The 21,286-nt window shown below is 39.6% G+C and overlaps 1 protein-coding gene across 4 annotated transcripts in view; it reads left to right on the plus strand.

Moving 5' to 3' along the window:
• c1qtnf12 (C1q and TNF related 12) overlaps positions 1-21,286 on the plus strand; it is a 40,991-nt gene that overhangs the window by 11,525 nt on the left and 8,180 nt on the right. For 2 of the 4 annotated variants that reach the window (XM_041800121.1, XM_041800123.1), the window contains exons 2-6: positions 15,879-15,986; positions 17,715-17,826; positions 18,021-18,205; positions 20,000-20,108; positions 20,662-20,755. In XM_041800121.1, coding sequence (XP_041656055.1) covers positions 15,879-15,986; positions 17,715-17,826; positions 18,021-18,205; positions 20,000-20,108; positions 20,662-20,755 — 608 coding nt within the window. The remainder of the gene's footprint in view (positions 1-15,878; positions 15,987-17,714; positions 17,827-18,020; positions 18,206-19,999; positions 20,109-20,661; positions 20,756-21,286) is intronic. The other 2 variants (XM_041800122.1, XM_041800124.1) reach the window with 1 other exon arrangement.

Consider the following 21,286-nt stretch of genomic DNA (forward strand, 5'->3'; position numbering starts at 1 on the left):
GCCCGGGGATCCCTACCCGGAGGTGTGGGAGCGGCTCGGCGTTAGGCCTGTCCACCCATGCATGGATGACTGCACAGGGAGCAGTACTGGGATGTAAAAACAAGGGATTACAGAAAGCTTTCCATCATCCTGTCTAAACCTTAAACCTGCCTGTGCAACATTTTTTATCATCAGCAAAAAGTTTCATGTTGCCAGTGTTTAAAGGCAGGTAAAAAAAACAGATAACGTGCTAAAGAAAACATGATAAGTTCAGCGGTGCACATGGAAGAATTCAGGAGCTGCAAACGATGGAGTAGAGTTTCAGTATCTGCTCGTGGCCCCAGAGACGTGTTTTAACAGTTGTGTTTGTGTTTTTGGTGGCACGCTGCCCCAGGGAAATATTTTCCCTTTTTATTGCTGCAAATAAATTCAACCTAATTTTCCCCAAACTACATGACAAACACACTTAAAGCAGTGCACATAGACGATTATTCATGCAGACTCAAATCCTTCTTTTCTGGCTAATAAAATAAGGACTCTGTGAGATCTCAACAATGATTAGAACTGATCCACTGATTGATCCTAAAACTCCAAACTCACTGTGCTGCATGCTGATAAAACAAACTGCTCACTTTTATTGTTTACTTTGGGTACAATCAGGAGTGGAAAGTAAACTTTACTGGCACTTTTTAGGATTTTTTCCCCAGGCTCCAATTTATGCTCTTGTTTACTTGAGCTACTCAGCTTTTCTTAATGCAGTCATTTATTACTCAGCCATTATTTGACAAGTCCAGTTGTTTTTGATAATGTAGGGCTGTGTCCACAGCCATACATTTTGTTTTGGCAGGACTCATTTTTAATACAAAACTAGGCATTTTTTAGCATTTGATACTTGAATCTGTGCTCACAGCACTCTCAGGGTACGGCCCTTCTGAATCCTTCTGAGCCATGCAGTGAAATGAGGAGTCTCTTCAATAGAAAATACACTCTTTACTTTCTTTACTGGACAGTGAACTACTGTTTCTGTTATTTCCTTAATAATTAAAATTCATCCATGAAACAAAAATGCTGTTTTACTGATTTGTAAAGACTAACTATCAAGCTTAGTGTTAGCTTATGCAGGACACAGTAGTCATAAGCCCAGCATGACAGTTATCGCCTCCCAGTAGTGGTAGTATCAAGACTAAAGTATCGGTATTTACCAAGTACTCTTTTGGTATCGATCCCTTTAGCAAAGTATCGATACCAAATGAGTACTATAAAATACGTCTCACCACTGCTTCTCCGCCGGGTGCCTCCCTGCCTCCCTGCTTCTCTGCCTCTCTGCCTCTCTCTCTTCCAGACTGTTTTGGCTTTACTGCCAGTCCACGTGAGTTTGGAGACCAATCAAACATGCCCAACTCGGTATCGATCCCTTTAGCAAAGTATCGATACCAAATGAGTACTATATACGTCACCACTGCTGATGCCTCCTGCCTCCCTGCTTCTCTGCCTCTCTGCCTCTCTCTCTTCCAGACTGTTTTGGCTTTACTGCCAGTCCACGTGAGTTTGGAGACCAATCAAACATGCCTTACCTGCTCGTCCGTGTCACATGGCTTTAAAGGGATACTTCAACATTTTGGCAAATTCGCCCATTGCCATAATTCCTGTAGTCTTAGTAATAGGTTGCTTTCCTTTAGTTGTCAGTGTAAGCTGTTTCTAGATCTGGGGGGACCGTTAAACCAGCTGCACCGCGAATGCTATGTTAGCAGACGGAATTTTTGCTTTCCCTCATCAAACTCATCAGATACACAACCCAACAACTCCAACTGCTCTCGTGGACAAGTTGTGACCTAAACATTCACCACGCTATGAAATAATAACGTATAATTATGTAACATTACGACACATGAAGCAAATACCCGGAACTATTTCTTGAGTAAACCACTGGGCGGAGTGACACAGTGCAGCAGCCATGTCTGGAGTATAGTTCTGACTTTGCATTTAACTTTAAAACATCTCCGTCTCGTAATGTTCCATGATTATTTCATAGCGTGGTGAATGTACAGGAAACGGACCTATTACTAAGACTATAGGAATTATGGCAATGGGCAAATTTGCAAAAATGTTGAAGTATCCCTTTAGGGACCAATCGGACATGTCAATCCTGGCATACCATGTGATTTTGAGGACCAATCATTAATGAGTAACAAATTTCAGCAACTCCACCTGCTCGCATATGAAGTCATTTTATAGTCTGTGATGTGAACCTGGCTCTCTTTCTCACTCAATGTGGTCCCTAAGTAAATTTCAGAATTGTAAGAAAACTTAAAAAAAAAATACTGAGACCACATGCCAATACCATAAAATGTCAAGACCAAATTGTAGAAACATAACAAGATAAATATTTCTATGAAAATCTTTGATGACTTGTATTTCTTACATTTTTTTCTCAAATTAGTGGGTATAGATGGCCAATATAGCCCTCGTATCTGAATTTTAAAAAAAGAAAATGGCTATGTTGTAGATATTTTAACTCTATATACAACAAGTTTGTGCTATGATTATAGTTTATTTATTTACCCGCTTAAACATTGTAATTTAATTGAATTTTCCCCCGAAATGAATTTCTGAATGACCTGCATACACCTTTTTAACTTGGCGTATGGCTTTACCCACTCTCCCTTTTTTGTCCTCCCCTCTCAAGCTGATCCATCAAATAAAAGTGGAAAGCTAAAAAGATAATATATACATTTATGTGATAAGTTTTAGGCATGTAGGGTGCCAAGCTTTTAAGGATTCATCGCAAACTGGTGCTAGAGGGTGGAGGGCAGAGTCAATCTCGCCTTTTCACCCCAGAGACCACCTATGGCTTTTGAGCCTTTTGGCCATCCCTACTACCCACCCAGATGGTACCCCAGTCCATGCTTACTCACCACATCCACCCCATACTCTGCCCTAAAGGTGTGGACTTCATATTTTATCAGCTTTTTCTTTCCCATACCTCTGGTGATATTCATAGACATCCAGAGGGGTTGTGTCGATCCTCTTTCCTGCCCGATGGTGACCTCAGGCAGCTTACTCACCACATCTATGCCTCACTGCAGCCTTAAATTTGGTCCAAACGTGCCTAAAACTTATGCACATTACTGTATGTGGTGCCAGCTTTTGCCAGCACAGAACTCAGCAGTTACCGTCCATTTTTTTTCATGACTGTTTACCTCAGCGGCCACAATTAATGTGTCAGAGTGGTAATTTACAGGTCATAGCTTGCTCCACCAATCAGAGACGTCACTGTGTTACTCTCAGGTTGTAGGTAGTGCTGGGGGTCTGAATACTTTCTAAATGCACTGTAGTTGTAAAGTACAGGAAAAACAACCCACCTCTGCTGGTCACTTGCTGTCATTTTCTAAGAAGTCCGTCCAATCAAGCCAAGAATCTATTCACGAAACAGTATACCACTGTTTGCTTAAATGCAGGATTATGAGCTAATGAGGGAGAAAAGCTGTTAAATAGTGGTACCGCCAGCCTGGTCTGTGTCACTCTGTATCCCTGCACATTTTTAGCAGTGAAGCAGCCACTTGCATCACACGAAATGTGGGGTCAAATTTTCAATTGTTCAAGGTAGAGCTGCACAGTGGACTTTGATTACGATCATGATACTGGCCTTACCACATGGTTGACAGCACTAATAAAGTATGTTTCGCCCAAGAGTTAGTTCAGCCGATTTACATTACATTAGGTTTTCTGTTGTGTTCTCTTTTCTCTAAATTAAATACCTTTTTTTCCTCAAATGACTTAAATCTGCTCAACTTGTTCCCCTTCAGTTATCTTCTCCACACATACACTAAAATTAAAAAAGCAATTAATAGATAGATGAAAAATGAGAAGAAGAGCCAATGATGATCATCATTTTGGCCAAAACTCTGCAGCCCTAGTGCCAGGTCAAGCAAATTGTGTGATAGGTCTCGGCATTTTTATACTTGCATGTTAATCATTTTGATATAAAGGACAAAGCATACTTTATTAATTATCAATTAAATGAAACTTGTAATGTAAGATAATTTTCTGCATAAATATTCACCCCCTGTAGAGTGACTAACCTAATTCATGCATGAATTACATAGAGATCACCTGAGTGCGGTGAATGTGTCTCAAGTGGTTGTAGTATAAAGACACCTGTGTCTGGAAGGTCCAGTTCCTGGTTAATCAGTATTCCTGGCTGCCATTACACCATGAAGAAAAAAGAACACTCCAAGCAACTCAGAGAAAATGTTATTGAAGAGTATAAATCAGGGGATGGATACAAAACATTTCCAAGGGACTGAACATCCCCCAGAGTTCAGTTCATCCATCATTAAGAAATAGAAGGAATATGTCACATGTGTAAATCTGCCTAGATCAGGCCGTCCTCACAAACTGAGTGACAAGTGAAAGAGGCCACCAAGACACCTACACAGCAAATTTTCACTTAAAGAGTTAAACTTAACACTGTGTCTGAGTGCATGTGTCCTTATCAGAGTTGGTGTGAAATTAACTCTTTCCACAGTGTTAAAATTTCAGAGTAAAATTAGCTCAAAAGTGAGTAAAAAATGAACACTGGCTAACACCGTACAGTGTTAATAAAACTTAACACTACAGGTTAATCAACTCTGAGGAGTGTAAAAATTACTCCCAGTTGTGTTGGTTATCTATTCTTCTGTAATAACAAATCAATTCTATGTCAGTGTTAATTCAACTCCCAAAGAGTTAAATTTAACACCTAAGCTGAGATTATATAGTTCTCCAATAGTGAAACATCATAGCATTTAAGTATTACTTTTCAACACATGAAAGTGTTTTTAACACCATAGTAAGATCATTATTTTCTGATGTGTTCCAGCAGATCGATTAATAACAATCAATCAATTACTTAAATGTAATACTCATGCAATTCAACAAGGCTATTACACAATTGAGACTTATTGTAAGTGATAGACACACTTTGCTCACTCATGTAGTCCCTGTTGCTTTACACATAAACTACACTTTGCTGCCACAGGCAGGAACTTACTCAGTAAACAATTTCACTCATGGTGGAAAGTTTAAAAACTTAAAAATCTTCAACAATCCACCAGAAACATGAACAAAGGACTCCTTGCAATGATTACTGTACAATAGGCATCATCTAAACATATCCAAACACAATTCAAAACATCTAAAACACACATAAACACTTTGCATGAGGGCATCATGGGAAAATTAGTCAAATATTGAAATGAAAGGCGAGGCTTACATCAATTAACTCTGCAGAGTTGATGGGATCAACACTGTCAAACAACTGCCTGGGTTCTTCACCAGGCAAAGCTTTATGGGAGAGTGGCAAAGAGAAAGTCACTGTTGAAGAAAACTCAGATTAAATCTGGACTAGAGTTCACCAAAAGGCATGTGGGAGAATGTTCTTTGGTCTAATGAGACTGAAATGGAGCTCTTTGGCCATCAAGATGCTATGGTTGGTGGACACCAATCACTGCACATCACCACAAACATACCATCCCCACTGTGAAGCACAGTGGTGGCAGCACCATGCTGTGGGGATGCTTCTCAGCAGCCAGCCCTTAAAGGCTTGTAAAGATAGAGGGTAAAACGGGTATAGCAGAATATACCCTGGAGGACAATGATATTCAGTCTACCAGAGAACTACAGCTCAGGCCTCAATGTAATAGTCAATTTATGGCTGGACTTGAAAAGAGCTGTTCAGGCTTGATCCCATGCAATTTGATGGAGCTTAAGGAGTTTTGCAAAGAGAAATGCGGTAAAATTGCAGTTTCTGGATGTGCAAACCTGACTGAAAGCTATTCTCACTGACTCAGTGCTGTGATTGCAGCCAAAGGTTAAGCTACTAAATACTGACTTGAAGGGGGTGAATATTTATGCAGTCACTTGTTTTACATGAAACATTGCTTTGTAGAAATCTGTTTCCACTCTGGCAATAGGGAGTTTTTTTTTTTTTTTTTGTTTTCAAAAAAGCCAAATTATATTTACCATGATTGATTTTTAAAATCAAAAAAAGGGTGAAACATCCAAGGAGGTAGATACTTTTTATAGGCACTGTACATTTGTTACAAGTTCAGCCAAAGGTAGTCTGTATGTTTAAGTGAAGGGAAAGCTAGTACAACACATGCATCAACTGTAACAAAAGTCTCCCCTACCGACACCTCTAAAGCTCACAAATTAACACCTCATACGGCGTGTCATTTCCTTTAATCCATACAAAGTGTAAAATTACACTTTTCTGGTTTTATTGAGGGTTATGTGCCAGGCTGTTTCTTGGCAGGTTGCGGTCACTGTGAGACGGATCCAGGCTAACTGTTTTCCTCTGTTTCCAGTCTTTGTGGTAGGCTTTGATGAATGATCTGGCTTTGATTTTTTTTAGACGGATCTCTTAGCCTAAAAACACATGAGACTTTATTTTCCTTCTTTGCTACTATTCCTTTAAGTCAGGGGTGTCAAAGTAAAGGCCCCGGGGGTCAAATCTGGCCTGTGGTACAGTTACACCCGGCCCACCAGATCAGATTATATTTTTATTATAACTGGCCCACCAGTATGAGGTCTGCAGATTTCCTCTAGTATAACAAGGTAAACTTAACCTTGATTTATAATATCCTTGTTAAGTCATAAAAAATTAGAAAAAGTAAACAGTAAAAATACTTTGATAAAAATTCAGGAATGTGGGGAAGAAATTTGTGTTTTCTCTATATTTTCAATTTTGCATTTCACAGTTACGACTAAAAGTTATGGTTTTGACTTTTTATTTCATATTTTAACCCTTACACCTCATAACTTTAAATTTTTATGTCATATTTTTACCTTTGCGATGAATAATTTTAAAATTTAAATCCTATTTTGACCTTTTAAAGTCATGATTTTGACGTTTAGCTCATTTTTTGACCTTTAAAAAAAAAAATTATTTCGTATTTTGACATTTAAAACTCATGATTTTTATTTTTATCTCAGTTTTTTGACCTTTTTAAAATCATGATATTGACTTTTGTCTCAAGTTTTGACCTTATTCAACTCCAAACTTGAACTTTTTTCTATTTTTTTACCTTAAAAACCCGTTATTTTACATTTTATTTCATATTTTCAAATTTAAAACTCACAATTGTGATGTTTGCTTCATATTTTGACAGTTAAAACTTATGATTTTTATTTTTATCTCAGTTTATCTCATGATTTTGACTTTTGTCTCAAGTTTTGACCTTTTTCAACTCCTAACTAACTTTTTTCTATTTTTTTTTCTTTTTTACCTTAAAAACCTGTTATTTTAAACTTTATTTCATATTTGGACATTTAAAACTCAGGATTGCAATGTTTGCTTCATATTTTAACTGTTAAAACTCATGGTTTTTATTTTTATCTCAGTTTTTTGACCTTTTAAAATCATGATTTTGATGTTTGTCTCAAATTTTGCCCTTTTTCAACTCCTAACTTCTATTTTTTTAACCTTAAAAACCCGTGATTTTACATTTTATTTCATATTTTGACATTTGAAACTCATGATTTTAATGCTTGTCTCATATTTTGACTGTTAAAAAAACCTGATTCTGAATTCTGTCTCAGTTTTTGACTTTTAAAATTCATGGTTTCAGTATTCTAGCTGATATTTTGCTTTTTAAAAACATTATTTGACTCTAAATGTCATGTTTCTACCTTTAAAACTTATAAGTTTGAGTTTTTATCTCAGATTTTGAATTTTTAACTTATCATGCTCACAATAATACTTTTAATCGCAAAATCATTTATCATCAGTGCCAAGTTTTTGCCCCATAATTAATTTATGGTGAAAATAAGGTTGACATTTTATGGTTAAATATCGACCCTGTTAGGCCTTCAGGTTAGACCCAAGTTTAGAATCTGGCCTCTGCTGTGACTGAGTTTGACACTCCTGCTTTAAGTGTTGGGCCCATTCATGCTACAGCAGAAAACATCACAACAAATGCACTTAATAATAGATTAAGGAAGGTGGTACTTTTTTGCAGATGATTCTGAATTATACTTTGGTCATAAAGCATTGAACTCTGAACCTCTTTTGTTATGGAATATCGTCCACACTGTTGTGTTGATTCTTTTAGTAACTAGGGTATGAATACTTCTGAACCGTGCAGACAAAGCTTCCCATTCTTCAGACCTGAGCCCCAGTAATGTGTCATGATTTAGAGCCTCATCAGCGAAGATAAACACTGTCTGGAGGATTTAAAGTTTCTCACCTTCTGACAGAATACCTGACACGTTCTTGCTGGAAAGGCGTGCGCTCACACCTGCTGACAGACGAAGCCACTTTGAGGCCCTCACACATCAGCCATGATCAAAGCTTTAACACTGGTGTTCTTCATCAGCCCACAGACTGATGCATGGAGCTGCTCCCTCCACACTTTGTTCACTAGATGTACGTGCTGACGCGGAGCTATGCAAAGAGAATCTATAGTTTATCTTACGCCGCAGTCAAAAGAAGCAAGGAAGAGATTCAACACTTCTGACGTGTTTTTCTGTGTCATCAGGCAATATGTTTTTCATGTCTGCATGCGTGGAGTCTTTGATGTTCTCAGTCGAGACAGAGGCTCACCTGCTTACAATGAATCAGAAGAGTTTTTTGGAAAGTCTTGTGAGCCATCCCAGCTTTACTACGTTCAGAAGCCTGAAAAAGAAAAGAGCACTGCAGATGTAAAGGAAAGTTGAGAAGCGTATTATTGAATAATTGATCCAGTGATATGCTTCTATTTTTAAGCTGAGAATTGAAAGGTAATGCCGAGCCTTTCTACTTTAAGCAGAGAAAATCCCGAGGGCAGAGGTTTAATGGTTTAATTACAATGGTGTGTGTTAAGAGAATAACACGTTCAGAGTGAGGCTGGTTTCCTGGCAGTGATATGTCTGTCTTCATTATGATGTAAGAAAAGGGCTAGGATGTGTAATTATAAGTCACATGTGTGGTCCAACTGCTCTGTTTTATGTCTCTGGAAAAGAAAGTTCAAGATCTATGACACTTTTATAAACATAAGGACAAGTGTCAAGCTTTGGCTTTCTTTGGAATAAGCATCCACATGCTCTAAGAATCAGTATGAGCTGTCTAAGACAGCTTAATGTGATGATTCACCATTTTGAAATCTAACATTGTGAAATGTGTTTGAACAACCACAAGTAGAAAATATGACCAACCCCAGGCACCAAATATTTGTTCAAGCTAACAAAATTAGTTCATAAATGATACTGTTCACAAAGAATATGAGCAATAGGTTACGTGCAGATGACACCATGCAGCATTGGAGAACTCTCCATGGGGGCAAGAAGTCATTTCTACATAGGGAAACACTACCAAAAAGGCCATGATTTGAGCTGTTTCACAACTATATCAAGCATTGTGAAAATACCAGCTCTCTTAATTCTTAAGCTACTTTTGCGTTCTGACAGTGAATTATTTGGGCAAAAAAACATTTTTAAAAAGTCACAGAGAAACAGCAGCAGGCAGAATATCAACATTAGGTCTCATCCTGCAGCGAGAGCAAAGGGTCACAGAGAGGTCAGTTGGTCACAGAGCTTCAACGGCGCCATTGACGAGGAAAAGTTAACTTTTGTGGACATTTAGCTAAAGAATTTTGCATAAAACCACAGATCCTTTAAGCAAACATTAACCTAATGTACTCACTCAATGGCGGAAGCATTGATATCATGGACTTAGACTGGAAATGATGATAGATTAACCCCAAAAGGTAAAATAGTCCGCTGTTGACATACTATTCCTGCGTGAAGGTCTCTATCTCCTCCTGCTGATCTGGGCTGTGCGCTGCGTTGCTGCGCTCTGGACTCGCTTCCAGTGGGTGAGGTCGCTCGCCTTTGGTCGGACCAAACCCACAGCACTTCAGTGCGCGGCGCAGTCATCCTATGTGGAAATTGCGGGTTATACTGTAAACAAACATTTTGACAAGTTTTTTTGCTGTTTTTTTCTTAAGGGCTGAATTGAGACAACAGTATAGATAGTAAACATCATACTATTATATACTATACCACCATATGGATTACATCAGCAAATGGCAGCACCAATGATTTTCCAGGGGTGGAGCCAGTGATAGCCAGAGCCGACCAGGGCCCCCCTGAAATCTGATTGACCTCCCCAAAATCCTTTAAAATGATTGAGTATTTGCCTTGTCAGACATCAACTAGCCATTTGAGCATACCCAATCACTGAGCATATCTTAGCCTACATTAGATTGTTTTACTTACTTTAATATCAAGGTGAGGTATAGTGGCCCCACTATCCTTATATATTTCTGTATGTTGCCCCCAATGGAAAAATATTGGACACCTCTTGTTTAGCCCTTTACCTACTGCTGGAGCACCAACACCATGTTTAATATGTCCATAGTATCATTACTGTAACTCTGTCAAAGTTTGTCCGATCAGAAAAATTCCAATGGTGTTGGAAAGCTGAGAATTGTGGGCATGTGCACATATATGGTTCATTATGGTACTCGCAACCATATGATGTGGGCATTCATAGCAATACACCAGTTTTGTATTGTTCTTCTTTTAAACTGCTGACAATTCCATATAATGTGCAATAATCATTAACCAGATGCTGAAAAGTCAAGTTCAAAAACTCCTGGGAAAAAAGGGACCAAAGCTCTCAGACTTACAGCCATAATAACAAAATATGTCCAAATTGCCATTTTAAACTCAGTAGGTAAAGGGTTAGGTGGTCCGCTTTGGTTCAGCACTGTTTTAACATGGTTTAGCACATTGAACTCTGATCTTACCTTTGTTTCCTCAGCCGCAGGTCCATCTTACCAACCTCCAGCCTTGCTCGTTGTGATGGAAAATCTGTCTCTTTAAAAGATCCAGATCATTTGGCTCAGCTCAGTAGAGCTGTTTTGGCTCTCCAACAGCTCTTTATTTGCCTCCAGTTTGGGTTAAAATGTGGGTTATATAACAACTAGAAAAGCACTCGGAGAGTGCAGACCTCCGACAATTAGCCCTATCTCCCAATCGTGAAGAATCCTTTAAAACAATCCCTGGCTCTGTCCCCATGTGCCCCCACCACAGCATTTGCTAATTACTCCCTCCCCGGTGGGGTGGAAACATGGTGAGGCAAAGCATTGGCATAGGGGTTAGGGGTAACCCTAACCCTATTGGCTTCACTATGGGTGACAACAAATGCACCCATGATCTCACCGGACAACTGGAAGTCATGGCAGAGGGTGAATATTCCTCTATTCCTCCCAGCATTGTGAGTATCCTCGCCACAATTCGCTGTCTTTCTCTCTGTCACACTCCGACTTGTCTCCTTGACCGGGCGTGCATATTTCAAAGTTTATAAACTCCAAAACTTTGAATAGAAACACACCCAAGATGCTGCTGGGATTGAAGTTACTCATGTCCGCCATTTCCTGGTGTAAAATGATAACAGCACAGACCTCCGCCATTAGCCCTATCTCCCAATAGTACAGAATCCTTGTAAAAATTCCTGGATCCAGACGGTGATCCGGATCACTCCCAAAATCTAACCAGTTCTTCCTTATGCCATTTCCGACATTTCCTGAAAATTTCATCAAAATCCGTCCACAACTTTTTGAGTTTTGCTGCTAACAAACAAACATACATATGAACAAACCCACCCGATCACATAACCTCCTTGGCGGAGGTAACAAAGGATGGAGGAAAGGAAACTGGCACTCAAACGAGAGCTAGCTACTGTGGTCAAATTTAAAGAGTTTTTCGTGACAGGTTGGTGGAGACCAAAAACAGAGCCAAAAATCAGTCAGTTAACAAATTGACTTGGACTCCTCAGAGGCCTAAAATCACTGCTACCATAAATGATAAATTGCTAAATAACTTGTGTATGTCTAAGAAAGTAACTTCAGCAGTTTGAACGGTGATGATTTAGAGGTTTTTTTCCCTGCCCTCTAGTTGCCAAACTAATAACTTTATAATAGCTTTAAATACTTAACTAAATGTTAAAGTATTCCCATAAGGCTCACAGAACCGGCATGTTGATGAGTTTGAAAAATTGAGATGTCAAAGGAAAAAGAAGTTTTTCCTGAAGCCTCCCAGTCTTATGGAAACAGTATTTAGCAGTGTAAAAGTGCTCTTGTCTTGACCAAATCAGCCTCTCTTTTATCTGTTTCCAAGCCTCAAAATCACAACAAAAACACAGAGTGATCCAACACGCAGCCAGCGCAGCGCCTGTTAAGTTGTTTATTTTGTCTGCTGTCAGTGAGAGGAGAGACTCGCAGAGAGAGACGGCTAAAAATCCCAAATATAAAGACAGTTTTTATTCCAGTGTATTGCAAAGACAAACAAGGAGTCACTTTGTTGCGGTGGAACAAGAGGCGAGTCTCTGACAGTGAAGAAAGGGGCATGTTGGTTTAGCAGATAAGTGATCCATGTCCCGCTGCCAAAACCTAAACAAATTCCATTTCAGGCAGCTCACCTCCGTGGCTCGTCTTTATCTCCTCTTCTATCTCAACTGAAGGCACTTGACATTTTGGGGTAGGGTTGAGGTTAGATTCAAGCTTTCTGTAATTGGAATTCATTCAGCCTCACATTTTCCTGAAATGAAAACATGCCAGTTGTAGCATAAAAAAGTTGCATCCAAAGAAGCTTCTTGGAGTGTGTTCCTTATCTCCAAAGCAGATCCTAGTCTACTATACAGGAGATTTATTATAAATATGTTGTTCCAGATAAGACCATGGAGCATGCATGCGATAGGAATACACACTAACAATCTTAAATCATATACCCACCCTCCTCTACATGCCATGTATACATTTGTTATCTTGTTTATTAAATTTTCCATCAAAACATGACTCCAGCAGGCAGCATTAATCAAAGAAAACACCACTACGTCTTCAGGAGAGGGAGAACATGTCAGCTTTTTCGACGTGTTGTTATAAAATGCAGTAATTGAGGTCTGCAATCCACAGAATCGACATCACACCGACATGAGCGGACTCATTTTTCACCACAGCGCTCATGGAAATTTTAATGTGCTGAAAAAAGAAACGGCTTGACATGGTTTGTTTACATTCATCCCAGGCTATTGAGCAAATAAGAACTGACGTGGCACCTGAGTGAATTATAAGGGGATGAAAAAATAAGCATAAGGTGAATGTTTTTCAGGAGGATGATGACTAAATTTAGACAGTAGATTGAAAAGACTCTGAGGAATTCAGCTGAGAGAGAAAGAGGTTTTCCTTGTGTGACCCTCCTCTGTGTCTGGCACTGGCTAATTGTGTATTAGGACTTGTGTTTTTCCAGTAATGGTTTCAGGAAGAAAAAATCATTCCTTGATTTACCCTCCTACAAATTATTTTCAAACAAATCATAAAATAGTACTTATTGTGGAGCCGTAGATGTTGTGCAATAATCAGATGCTCTGCTTTTTTTTTTTTCTACAGGAAATGTGCATGGAATATTTTCCTGTTTTATTGGTTTCTTATGCAGTTTGCAAATTGCTTTAAATGTAGGAGTATATTAAATATCTTAGTATATTATATATCTATCATATCTTAGTCACTTAAATGCCAGAGATAAACAGTGCATTCAGAAAGTGTTCAGACCCCCTTTACTTTTTCCATTTTGTTACAAAAACATTTTAAAGACCCTGTAAAGTGAAAATAATTCTGTATTAAGGTTTGTTGTATGACAGGTCACTGTGTTATGAAAACCTAAATCAAATTTCAATCAACTAAAACATCTCTAAGTTTGTGAACTTCAGCTTCAAAATCATCAAAATGAGGCAGTAAAATCTGCTCCAGGACGGTGTGGGTGTGTCTGTTGAATGAGCTGAAGCCACGCCCACTCTGGAGAAATAAAATCTTCTCAGATTTAAAAAATGTTACAATCTAAATGTTGACCTTATGATCAGGGTGCAGCTGCCTGGCTCTGTGCCAGAGAGGAGACAACGTCCATTTTCTGGCTCAAATCTCTGATACTTTAAATCAGTGTTACTCAACCCTGCTCAACCAAAGAGCCAAAATGTTGAAAAATGCCTTTGCAAGAGCCACAATCTAAGAGGTGAAAAGTGGCAAAAACAGCTTGAAGTAGCAATAAAAATAGGTAAAAGGTGGCAAAAATGGTCAAAAAGCAGAAAAAATGGGTGAAAAGGGGCAAAAATGTGGAGAAAATTTGGAAAAAATGTCAGAAAGTAGCAAAATGGGTGAAAAGTGACAAAAAATTAATGAAAAGTGACTAAAATGGATAAAAATCAGTGGCAGAAATTGGCAAAAAAAGGAAACAAGTGGTATGTGATGCAAAAGGTAGCTTAAATGGGCAAGAAGACACAAAAAATTGGGAAAAAGGGCAAAAATGGGGAAAAGTGGCAAAAAAAGACTAGGCAAAAATTGGGGGAAAAAGGGAAACAAGTGGTATGAAATGGCAAAAGGTAGCTTAAATGGATGAAAAGTGGCAAAAGAATGGTAAAAAGAACAGGGCAAAAATGGGATAAAAGTGGAAAAATGGGGAAAAAATGGCAAAAGAAGTTGTAAAATGGCCAAAAAAAATATGAAAAAAGGGGTCTTTAATGGCAAAAGGAGCTTCAACGGGTGAAAAGTGGCAAAAATTGTGAAAATGGCAAAAAAAAAAATTCCCTTTTTTAAGGTTTTCTGGGGGACAAATATGGAAGATTAAGACAAAAAGAGCCACAAAGAATCACAAAAGAGCCACATGTGGCTCCAGAGCCACTCGTCGAGTGTCACTGCTTTCAATGATCTGCAGTCCACTGTGGCTGATAGATTTGGCAAAATTACCTCACAATGAACAAAAACAGCATTTAACTGACTGTTAACTTTCAATAAAGGCAGTGACATGAGCTAACAACAGACTGTAGTTAGATGAACTGCTCTGTGATTTTATATTGCAGTGTTAGAGGGGCGGGGTCATTCCCTATCGTGGACTCATGACATCATGAGCCCACATATTTGCCCCGCCCACATGAAACCCAGCCAGGAAAGAGGTGAAAAACTTTCTTACAGTCTTAATCCAGAATTCAGTCAAATGTAGATCTCAGTGTTTTCACATGTTTACAGCAACCATGTTCCAACATATCTAGTGTGGTAAGGCAAAAAATTTGGATTTCACTTTACAGCGTTTTTAATTTAGCTCAGGCTCCTCCCATTTCTCTTGATCTTTGCTGAGATGTTGCTACACCTGTGGTGAATTAAATTGACTGGACATGATTTGGAAAGGCACACACACCTCTCTATAGAGGGCCACACAGCCAACAATGCATAAACCAAGCCATGAGGTCAGAGGAACTGCAAACAGATCTCTGCAAACAGAGACAGGATTGTTGCAAGGCACCCATCTGGGGAAGGCTACAGATTCTAAGAGTGCAGTGGCCTCCATAATTCTCCAATGGAGGAAGTTTAGTCTTCAAAGATCTGGCAGCTAAACTGAGCAATCGGGGGAGAGGGGCCTTAGTAAAAGAGGTGATTGAGCGCGTGATGCTCACTCTGACTGAGCCCCATAGATCCTGTGTGGAGATAGGACAAAATCCAGAACCATCACTGCAGCTCTCCACTGATCTGGGCTTATGGCAGAGTGGCTAGATGGTTGCCTCTCTTCAGTGCAAAACACATGAAAGTCCACTTGTCTTCCACACACAGTTTTTGCAAACTCCGAATGGGCTTTCATGTGTATATGACATGAAGTAGCTGGTGTGTCCTCTAGTGGTCTCCTCCTGTAAAACAGATTGTGTATAGAAAAGTATGTCCACAAAAACAGCCCTGGCGCTGTAGGACACTTATGCAAAAACAAGATGAAACAGCAGGTATATCTCCAGCCTATAGCTTGCCATCACTTGACCAAATCCTGTTTTTCTTTACTATGTATGCAATCATAATGCTCTCACTGGCCTAAAATGTCATTTTGTGTCTGTGTTTTTAAAGCAGATTTCTGACAACCAGAGAGTAGATCCACTGGGATCATGGATGGACTTTGTCAAAAGACCTGTTGGCAACTTCCCTGGAAAGTGTCGCAAGCGCAAACGACCCCTGGTAAATCCAATACGCATACCTTTTGGCTTTTTTCTTTTCAACATTTAAAGAGTGACTAAACCCTCAGACTAACCCTGCGTTCCTCTTGTTGTGTTCCATTACAGTTTCTCGCAAAATAAAACCAATATTTCTTAAATTTTGACTAAGTACATTTGAGCTTTGAAAGCTTTTCCATTGACATGAGTTTGGGCAGGAGCCTCGGAATTCTAGTAAATTCTCGTCTCATGAGACTCCGCTGCAAGGAAGCTGGATGCTTAAACCTGTTGCATGTTGGTACGGTTATGATTACATCTACAGAGGTTGCCTTGATAATTTTGAACAAAAGACAAAGGAAACAGAAGATAGTTCAGAGGCAAAGTCCGTAGGTATGGCAAAAGCCACATATAAGGGTGTAAGTATGATGTTAAGAAAGGTTTTGTCTCCTCTTCTGTCCACACGCACTGCACCAAGTGAACTGGTCACATGACACCGTACGCCACATCCTGTGACTTGTAAATGTGGAAAAAGTGTTTGCATTGCACTTTGGCGACATATTTCTCCAACGAAACGAGAGCGTAAAAACTTTTTAGAGATATTGAGAGGTTTTATGAAATTCGGTTGTTTCCATAACCAGTTTTTTATTGCGCTACTTAGATTTTGCACATTTCTAAGGGTAATGGAAATGCAGCTTGTGTTGATGTCACATCCATCTGGGAACCTGGTTTTCCCAATTTTTTGCGTTCCTTTTGTACCAATCCAGACGAGTCAGTAAAGCCATTCTTGCATAAGGCAGTGATTGTTTTTAGCAACATTGAGCAATTGCTGGCCGGTAAGCTGTTAAAACAACACATTGCACAGTACTACTTGCATTACAAGACTGTTGCTACACTGTACAGGCAACCATAGGTCCGTGCTGTGTCAACAATTTCTAAAAATGCACTGAGAAACAGCAAAAGGTTCTGAAAACAGGTCAAAATCACAGCTTTTACTACACTTAATGCTCTGTGCCACCATGTTGTGTCATGGAGGTCGGGGTGCTCTGTGAAAGAACGAGTTCATAAGTAAATACGACCTCAGGAGACGTTCCGTTTACAACTCTTGGGTCAGAAGTCGTAAAAACAACTCAGAATGCTAGTTACGACTATGAAAGGGACATAGCATAATTTTTCAAATGAAAAAATATGCACACAGGTGTTTTGTACTGTAGATCAGTTAGGGTCCGAATCTTGATGATTGCAACAAAGTATTTAAAATCGACATTTTGTGCATAGACTGCCCCCTATGGGTTGAAACCATCTGCTGCAACAGATTTTTTTCTACTGGCAGATCTGGTGGCAAGTGACTTGCAATGCCAGCCTTTGTTACACAGTGCTCAACAGTTAGCAGAAGTTTCACAGGTCACAGCAGGCTAAGCCAATCAGAGACAACACTGTGCCTCTCTAGAATTGTGGGTAATGTAGTGCTGTTGCCTGATATTGAAAATAAACCATGTATTCTTTAAAAAGAGGTTGATAATAGTCTGATAGTCTACTTTGAATAGTTATGACATGGTAAATAATGATGAGGGATATTAGGACAGAGGGAAAGATGCACCTCAGCTGAAACTCTGGGGTTTGGTTGCTCTTTAAGTGTCAAATAGGATTCTCTCTATCATAATTTGTTTGTTATGGCTTATCAGCAGAAATCAATCCATGAAACTGATCAGGTTTGACACTTGATGTTGTTTTGTGCGTCTTTTTCTCCCACTAGCCGGGCCCACCCGGTCCTCCTGGCCCTCCTGGCCCTCAGGGACCTCCAGGCTCTCCTGGGGCTGAAGTGACCCAGGAAGTTCTTCTGCAGGAGTTTAAAGACATGATCAAAGGTAAAAACATCTTGACACACCACATCTCCACTGAAAGTTGAGCTTGGTCCATTTCTTTTCCAGCTTTACCAATGTTTAAATATTTTTGTACACACAATTTTAAGTTCAGTTTTGCTGCTTGATCAAATTATAGTTATTTGAAAACCTTTGTGAGCTCACTCTGCCTTATAATAACCTGGTTTTGTTTCCATCAGAGGCTACAGAGAGGAGAGCAGCTGCTCTGGACAGAGCAACAAGCCCCAGCCAGCTACCTACAGCTCTCCTCACTCTGGAAGGGATGACATCCTACCGGCGGATCGAGGAGGCGTTCCACTGCAAGCTCAAGGGACCGGTGGTGGTGGACAAGAAGACGCTGGTGGAGCTCCAAAACTTTCAGACGGTATGTTTGTTTGAAACCGAGTAAATGTTTATGAACTGGTTCAGCTTTGGTGCCTGTGCATGCCTGGAGAAGAAAAGTTTGGCTTATCCTCCTCTGCACGGTTACACACTTTGTTTCTGACCCATTTGCTTCTCTGTCTTAACCGTGTTTGAAAGAGGGAGTGTTTGGTAATCATCGCTTGGTTTGCATGTGGGGGTATTATAAGAGGATCATCCCCTCTCTGGTAACTGGCACTGGCACAGCATGCACTACCACTTTGAGACTCAGACTGGCTCTGGTCAAAAAAACTACTTTTTCAATTCTACACATTAGTCTCTGGGCAGCATACAAAAGACACTCTGTCTCTGAGCTGGAATAAAGTGTGGAGAGGACAGAAATAGACACTGTTTAAAACAGCATGCTGTAGTGGAAGAACTATGCCTTGTTGGGATGGGCTGATGAGGCTGGAGTAGGAGGGAGGGTTGAGCTTTGCTGAATTATTCAACATGCTAACACAGCACAATTTGTGTAATGGGCATGATGTTAAAGCCTTGAAAAGACTAATTTTAGATGTTTTCCATGGTAGTAGAGAATGAAAGTGACAATAGATTAAGCAAGAGTGTAGGTATTTACAAGGCTTCAGGGCTGTTTACACAAGAAATGCTTAAATTTGTCTGCAACTATTAGAAAAATGGGGCTCTTCATACTTGGCGACGTAGAAACCCACCGTTGCAGGATATCAGGAAGTGAACAAGCTAGCCTGGCTAACCCTAGTCCGTCACAATGCAACGATTCACTTTGTTCTCAAGACTGCAGATTGTTAAATTTGAAAACAGAGTGAGAAGAGTGGGAAAAGATGCTCTCAAAATTTGCAAACTTGCTACTAAGAGCTAGCAAGCTAGTCATGTGTATCACTGATGGTGTGGATGTTCACTTATTTCATTTAAAAGTCTGATTTATGCTAAAGGCTAGCTGTTTTCAGAGTTTGAAATCACATCGCTGTGTTGAAATGTGAAGGGTTAATTAAAGTGGATATTGCAATACAGCCACTGAGCCAATAGATTCCTTCATTGTATCTTGACCTAACCTAACATGCTAGATGGATTTTTTTTTAACCCATGCATCTGGAAAACCACTCATAGACAGCGTTTGGGAAAGGGCGGAGCCTTTGATAAAAAACTCAGAGGGTGACTGGAAGAATGTTCTGTCAGATTTTTATGGGTTAATCAGAGCAACAAAACACGTGATGTTGAAGCTGCTACCAACGAGTAAGCACCATAGAAAACTACACAACGCGAACCACGGCGACCGTCGACATGTCAGTACACGATTTTTGTTGGTTTTTGAAAAAAGACAACTCAATGCTGTTCTTTGTTCTTTTTTTAATGAAGAAAAGTTCTGATAAAACTTACGCTTTAGCAGCATCCACGCTAATGTCTTCCACCATAATTGCACCAGCCTCTTCTCGCTGCTTGCATACGTCACGACTCCGCCGTGCCGGAAAGTACTTCCCCTTGTCGCTGACTGGTCTTGTCACTTTCTAACCGGGCCCAAATGGTTCAGACGGGAGCTTTGGAAGATGGATTCACCAGTTAGAAACACGGAAATGGGCAAATACATCTGCTTTGCAAGGTTACTTGCAAAGCAGATACAAAGGGAATACTCAAGAATAACATAAAAGTTAAAACAAATTATTTTGCAGCTACTCTGCTTTCAATTCTTTGTTTGAGGCCTAACATGCAAGGTGTACTGGGAAACTATGCTTCATTACTCTGAAATGTAATCATATTTATAATCATTTTTCTGTGCTTTCAGCCTCCTGCTAAAGGAGCTTTCCTCAGAGGATCAGGAATGGACCAATCTACAGGAAGATTCACTGCTCCGATCACAGGGATCTACCAGTTCTCTGCTAATGTTCACATTGGTAAATCAACCTATGCCTTAGTCAGCTCAAATCTTTTCAAACAGCACTTTTTACGAATGCAAGCTGCTGCCCAAAGCGCTCCACAAAGGAACAGATTAAAAATGGGAATAAAAGCAGAGGATATTAGATGAGATTATGAAAGACTCATAACAGAATGAAGAAGGTAATAAAATTATATTGAAAAATAAATGAATGAATCAAATTGAGCTGTACCAGATGAGGTTATTACTTTGCTGAGCAAGCTGGGCATGAAACTGAAAATGATTTTATCACTCACAAACACAGTTTGGACTATTCCTTTAGAATTTTTATTTTGTGTTTTGTGGTTTTGGAAAACAACACCACTACACAACTCTTCATGAACATGGAATCTTTCTTACAACAACAGGGCTTATCAGGTCTGCAGTGTGTACTTACAGATTCTGGGATTGGATGAGACAGAAACTGTTCATGGGTTTTAACGAGCAGCCACTTCAAGGGAACACACTTTTTATACTTCTTCTGAACTGATAGTGAACCTCTATCTTCATCTGAGTGTTTTGAATCTTTACAGACCACAACGAGGTGAAGAGGAGCAAGAGTCAGCTGAAGGCCAGGGATAACGTCCGGGTGCTGATCTGCATCGAATCTCTCTGCCACAGATACACGTAGGTTTCCTGGACCTCTGAGTCTGTTTACATGCACACCTGTGTTTTACGTTTGGGTCTTTACTAGTTTTGATCCAGTTTTTGGTATTGTTGTGGTTTCTGGGACCAGGGTATCACGTTTCATAAATGCAACACTTGACTGGGACACTCAAAAAAGTTGATCAGAACCAGTATACTTGTGTACGTATATGAATATACTTGCATCTTTTGGTTCCGTACGCTGATGATACATCTTAAGCACTAAAAGGTTCTTAGCATTTGCATTAGCATTTGTTGCTGTCAGGTGCAAACTGTTAAAGTTTTAAAACACCACTCTTCATCAGTGTCACGACTCTCTCTTTCTGACTATTTAAATCATTCACCAACATTTCTAGTGTGTTTAGACAAAACCTTTAGATTTCACTTTACAGGGTCTTAAAGGGAACAGCCATTGGCTAAGGAATATCAGTACCTGTGTTGCTACAACAGCAACAAAAATAGAAGCACCAAGTACTGGGTAACCTCTTGTTTTAAAAAGACCAAAAAATGCAG

The sequence above is a fragment of the Cheilinus undulatus genome, linkage group 11 (assembly GCF_018320785.1).
Source record: "Cheilinus undulatus linkage group 11, ASM1832078v1, whole genome shotgun sequence".
In the NCBI taxonomy this organism is placed as follows: domain Eukaryota; kingdom Metazoa; phylum Chordata; class Actinopteri; order Labriformes; family Labridae; genus Cheilinus; species Cheilinus undulatus.